At 40.9% G+C, this 6,313-nt stretch overlaps 1 protein-coding gene across 1 annotated transcript in view; it reads right to left on the bottom strand.

Annotated features, from left to right (window-relative positions):
- The window catches only part of LOC106518449 (tyrosine-protein kinase fyna), a 33,803-nt gene that overhangs the window by 14,559 nt on the left and 12,931 nt on the right, over positions 1–6,313 (bottom strand). The window contains exons 2-3 of the mRNA XM_014009748.1: positions 3,111–3,367; positions 1,800–1,896 (exon numbers count right to left, since the gene is read on the bottom strand). Of these exons, the coding sequence (XP_013865202.1) occupies positions 1,800–1,896; positions 3,111–3,357 (344 nt within the window). The 5' untranslated portion in view covers positions 3,358–3,367. The remainder of the gene's footprint in view (positions 1–1,799; positions 1,897–3,110; positions 3,368–6,313) is intronic.

Raw genomic sequence — 6,313 nt, 5'->3', positions numbered from 1 at the left:
CCCCTCTGTCATGATATGTATCGTATCGCCAAATTCTTGCCAATACACAGCCCTAGCGGGGGTGTCGTAGGGACTATGAAAGGTCTGTGCGAAAACGACTGCCGAACAACCACGTGACCGCGCGTTGACCCGTCGGAGCGAGTATGTTCCAGGCTTGAGTCAGAGCAGGAGTTCTGCTGCGTCTTTTTTTTCCTTCATCCTGAAACTTTTTGCTGCTTATCAAATAACTTTGAGCCTCGGTCAGAAAAAAAGACTGAAGGGTTTTATATTTCTGGCCCGAGAGAAGAAGGAAACAAATGATGGACTGAGGTACTTCTTTTTTTTTTCGCCACGGGACATGCTTCCTCCTCACGATGCGGCTCGCATTAAATCAGACAGTCATTTAAAAAAATTAAATGTGCCATATACTTTTTATCATATCTTCGGATCTACTTGGCCTAACAACACAATTTAAAAAAAACGGGTTCAAGTTCGAAGTCTCTACTTTTCACTCAAGGGTCAGAGAGGGCAGRTCTTTACAGGTAGTTTTTTTTCCTTCYTAAACTTTATTTAGGTCAGCCAGCATTGACAACGCTCTGTGGGTGACATAAACCGCTCCGAGATATGACAAGAGACGCATAAATCGCGCGACAAAACAAAKCGATAATGAAATTCATTGCCAACGCTTTTAATAATCGATTTTATCGATTCGTTGTTGCAGCCCTAGTGATATGGCTGACAAACATATCAAGATTTAAGCTTTTTATATCAATCTTCCTTAGCTAGTGAGAGGTCGAGTGGCTAAAGCCTTTCCTCTGCCTACATCCCCAAGAATGCGGTGTGGTTCTGGATCAGWGTTCAGTGAAATTATCAATGTTYTATTGGGAAATTTTTCCACTGAWATTGAATATGTGTACATYGCAATTTATATTGTTACTGAAAAATTTCCCGGGCATTACATATATTCTAATTATTTGGAGATGCCACCTCAGCCCACCTTTTCAGATGTCGAGAGTACCATATCTGTTACTGCCATGCTCTGAGGTACAGAGGCACGACTAGGGTTGGGCATAATCGCATTGTGTGCAATTAATCGTCAGTAAAACATTAATCGATTACTTTTTTTGGCACTTGACGATTAATACGATTAATGCCACCAGGCAGATGACTGGAGATTTCTCCAGTCAGTCTTCTCGATGCTCCTCTCTGCGTTAAATATGACGAACATTAAAAATAATGTTCTGTAATTTATTTTTCTATCAACACAATTTAAAAGTTGATGTTTAGCCTGAAGTCTGCGATCTGTAGTCTGTAAGAACAGATTTTTACAAAGAGCAAATCTTTCCCACTAAATTGGTCATTTGACTAGGACATAAGAGTGTCCAGGGACTCCAGGGGATTAATAGTCAAATTAATCGTTATCGGCTAAATACCACAATTAATCGTGATGCATTTTTTTGCCAATATTGCTCAACCCTAGGGCTTTCCGCCTTCCTGTATCTTCTGAAAGGACCAAGGTGGTCAGAAGATGACTCAATAATGGTACAGGGCCTCTTCTGAAACTGACTGTGTTCGCCTAGACTCACTAAAATTACAACTGTGGTGGTACAAGACAAAAAATGCTCACTTTCTCTTTTAAAAGGGTGCAAATTAGCAAAATGACATCTAACAGGAGTGAGACATCCAATGGTGTGTCCAAGAGTGAAACAACATGGAGTCCCTGATTCCACTTTCAGATCTTGGTGAGAGACCAAAAAGCAGGGGAGGAGACCTCGACCACCACCCTCCTAATGCCGTCCCGCAGATGTTTGCAAACTTACGTGCTGTTGAGAATCTGGAACCGCTCCCCCTTCCTGAAACTGAGGTCATCCTCCGTCCTGGCCTCATAGTCGTACAGAGCCACGAACAGAGTCACCCCTGCAGGAATGAAACATGATACATGAGCTGCTTTTGATCTACAGTTCTACAGCGCTGTGTGGGTTTTTTCTAATCTCCATCTTTAATGTTTGGAGCTTCAGTCACATAAGGCAGCTTTTAATTCAAAATGAACCGAGTCTGTGAAAGAAAATGTGAATACGACTTATAGATGCTAACCAATATTATCCTGAAGCTTTAGTTAGGACCAAAAACAAGTCAGTTATCTGCTGAAATTAATAATATTAGAACATGTTAAACATGAACTAATGAATAAAACCTGCTATTTAAGGTTTATTCTATGAATTAGCTTTGGTTGGTTTAAAACTTGTTAGCAAACTTTGGTTGTCGAAGAAGGAAACCAATCCTCTCTTTTTAAATTTACATGATAAAACTGGCTCAAGAGTCCCTGTTTTTTTAATAAGCCTGTAACTATAAAATGAATTCATTTTCTGATTGGATCTAAATCCCACAAAAGCTACATTTCTGCAGTTATGTCAACCAAAACTGCACTCTGACTCTGCTTAGCGTCTATCCCAGTTTAACTCAGTTTTTACTTTTTTTTTACCATCTTAGACATTTATGTTGCTTCAAGCTGCCTCCTGGACTGATTCCTTATTCATGCAAGTCAATGATGCTGACTCTTGCTGGGAAACACCTTCCGAAATATTCAAACYGACATTAAAGCAAAAGACGCTGTTAATTTATTAGCCACGCATTGTTTGTAAGTTTTAATTTTTAAGCAGGACCTCATGAAGACTTTTTTTTTCCATACTGGAGGCGGTTTTTACATTCTTTCAGCAACATGTTTGGTCCTTCTGCTCGTCAGATGTGCCTCAGAGCCCCGGCTATAATTTAGGTCAGTCTGGTTCCCATTAACAAGCACGCTGTGGACTTATGGCCTAAGCAGAAAGATTTATTTTTTAGTGTTAAACATTTCTGAAGCAAAATAAAAATAAAAAAGATCAAACCTATTGCTAAAGCTAGTCATTGTGTGAAACAAATAAAAACATTTAGCAATGATTTGCTAATCTCACTTTGAAGCATCTTTTCTTTTGACGAGTCTGTAAAGAACAAGAAACTGAGGATGGGAACATTGTCCTGGTCTTGCCTGGTGGCGTCCTGGGTCTTTGGTGGATTTGTATTTCTTTATGCTCTTTCTCAGGGCTGGTATAAGAGGGCTAGTTAACCTGAAGCAGAGATGAATTCAAACTCACCCGTTCCTCCCCTAGACCGAAGCGTCCCGGACTGCGAGGACGTGTGGACCCCTCCGAACACGGTCACTCCCTGCGTGGCCGCTCCGTGGAAGTTGTTGTAGTTGGGGATGGTGGTGACGCTGAAGCTGGGGTAGTGCTGCGGCGTGGGGTCCGACCCATAGCGGTAGCCCGAGTTGTGCGAAAGGCTGGTCTCCCGGTCATCAGTGAGTTTTGCTGCTTCTTTATCCTTACATTGGACACAGCCCATCCTCTATTGTCTGTCAGCGGAGAGAGGAAGAAGATGGAATTAACACGGTTTGACATAATAGCTCCAAAGCTGGCTCCGCTAGGGGAAATTATGATTTAATGTTCCATTATTTCACAATTTCCTCTGAGACTTTCAAAAAGCCTTCAGAAAAATCTTTCAATTAGGCTGAAATTAAAACACAATGCGTACTCTCCGTTACTACAGAGGAACAAAATGAGACAGAGCTCTCTATGCTTGGATAATCCTTGTACACAGAACTGCAGATGTGGAATATTTTATAATGAAATAATCCAGTTTAACTTGATGTAACAGAAGTCAAAATCACCACATTCCTACTGCCTTACACAACTTGACTTGTGAAGAGTGTGTTTAATTCATAAAAATGCCACAAACATCAATAGTTTCAGAGTTAAATTAAAGAGTTTAGCATTCCTCGAAGAAATACATATCACTCATTACCTTTGATTCCAATTATAGCCATTTATGTATTGGTTAATGCCAATTAGCTTTAGCAACTCTTTTGAATCCGACTGACTCCAAAGTTATTCAGCTGAAGATGCACATCTAAACAAGACTTTTTGAGTTTCAWWAAAATTTGCCCTGTGGTTCATGAGACGTTTTGTTCATGAGTGATGGTAGGATGGAGCGGGAGAGGGATCGACGGATCAGTGCCTCATCCTGAGGGCATTGTTTTGGTCAGTCGTGGTGAAGAAAGTGTTGAGTTAAAAAGGCCAAACTCTCGATCTACTGATCTGTCTACATTCCAACCCTCATCTATGGTCATGAGGTGTGGATCATGGCAGAAAAAACAAGATCCTGGATGCAAGCAGCTGAAATGAGCTTCCTTTGCGGCCGGGCTCAGCTGGAGCTTGGAGTAGAGCTGCTGCTCCTTCGAATCATAGAAGTCAATTGAGATCAGAATCAGAATCAGTTTTATTGCCAATGTCAATGAACAGGATTCACAGACTAGGAATTTGCTTCGATGTAAAGGTGCAAAAAGTATAAAATATAACGAATAAAGAAAATACAAAGAATAAAGGAAAAATAGAATAAAACATATACACCAGTTCAATACAGTAATTAGAGAAGACAATATAGTTGGAGTAGGGCAGTTAGATCCACTGATAAAGTGACMAGAAAAACAATATAGTCAGAGTTGTGCTGTTTAAGAAACCAGTGATAAAGTGGCCAAGGCAGAGTTTTAGAGTCATGTGTTCTAAAAGTTCTAAATGTTCAAGAGTCTGACRGTAGAGGGGAATAAATTGTTCTTATGGCGGGCTGTTCTGGTCCAAATGGATCGAAACCTTTTGCCTGAGGGKAGTGGTATGAACTGGCTGCATGCAGTGTGAGAAGGGTCMGCTGTGATCTGACCTGCTCGCCTCACAGTCCTGGAGACGTACAGGTCATGGAGAGATGGGAGGCTACAACCGATCACCTTCTCAGCGGAGCGCACAACGTGCTGCAGTCTGTGTCTGTCCCTAACAGTGACTCTGGCATACCACAACATGATGGAGGAGCTGAGGATGGACTCCATGATGGCCGTGTAGAACTGCACCATCAGCTTGGTCGGGTGGTTCGGGTATCTGACTAGGATGCCTCCTGGACCTGGATTATGTATCCTATCTGGTCTGGAAACACATCATAGTCCCCCAAGATGAAGTGAAATGTGTCTGGGTAGAAGGATGTCTGGGTTTCTCTCTTGGATCTGTTGCCTCCACAACCTGACTATCAATAAGCAGTAGATGTAGGTTCATGATATATTTTGCTAACAGCTAGAGTTAACTTGAAATAGTTGCTGGTAAAGTTTGAAGCAAAGATCTTGTGCAGCTCAGAATGTGTGTTGGGGATTAGTTTACTACCACAACAAATTCTAAGTCAATATTTGTCAAATTGACCTAGCTTTGAATAGGTTTTGTAATAAAACACATTCGATTGGAGCCCCAAATTAAGTGCAGGAAACCAATACAGTTTGCAGACACGAGGATTTATTTGCAGATACACAAARTTTATCACATCACATCACTGTGGATCATTTGACCCAGAACCTCCCTCTGTTCTGGAGTCTAAGTAAACAATCATAGGCTGTGTGTTTTTTAACATGGTTTTACAAAACCCATTCACAGCTCCTGGAGGTGGGCCCTCCTATGTCAGCATTGAAATTATGTTTTTTTTAGGCGTGTGTTAAACTAAATAAAGACATTGATTTTCAACYTGTTTAAAGTAAATTATTACAATATATCACAAAGTATAAAATGGAGGCATGTATCGGAAATTCAGTTAATCACAACATATCTTTCAGTTGAATCCGATTCAGCCGTAGATGCATTGCACACCCAGTGATTACTCCCTGCAAACCTGTGCAGTGGTTCATGTGATATTTACAACAAAAACACTATTGCCTGCCAAAAAACAGCCAAGTGATAAACACATATAAAGACCCCAAAGCCTTTTCTGGTGCTACTTTTCATCTCATAAGGAGGACTGATGGAGGATGTGGCCTCAGTGAACCAGCTTCTCTAATGAGTGGGGCGAATCTTTGTCAATTAAAAAGGAGCCTTGGCATCTTTATGGACGCTGTTAAATTAATGAACATCCAGGCTTAAGGAGCCCACCTTTTAAGGCCAGGAAGCTGGGCCTGAAGGTGGTGAAACATGGCTGGAATGAGGTAGATGACAGCAGGGTTGTCTTTCATCAGCTGACTTCAGACACAGAAAATTGGAAACATACGTGTTTACAGAGTCTGCGGGTGGAGAAGGGTGGTACTCAGAGTAAAATGCCAGACTACAAAAGACAAGGAAAAGTGTCAAACCTTTTCTCATCCAAAGTAAAGATTCTGTTATCCAAAATGTCACGGATTGTTTACTTACAGGGCAGATTGTAGGGAGAAAAATGATGACGTAAAATATATTTTACCAATAAAACCAACAGATGTAAAAAAAGTAAATAATCTGAAAAC

The sequence above is a fragment of the Austrofundulus limnaeus genome, unplaced genomic scaffold (genome assembly GCF_001266775.1).
Source record: "Austrofundulus limnaeus strain Quisiro unplaced genomic scaffold, Austrofundulus_limnaeus-1.0 Scaffold61, whole genome shotgun sequence".
Taxonomy (NCBI): domain Eukaryota; kingdom Metazoa; phylum Chordata; class Actinopteri; order Cyprinodontiformes; family Rivulidae; genus Austrofundulus; species Austrofundulus limnaeus.
Note: the sequence above shows the minus strand (reverse complement) of the source record. Positions and strands in the feature narration are given on the sequence as shown.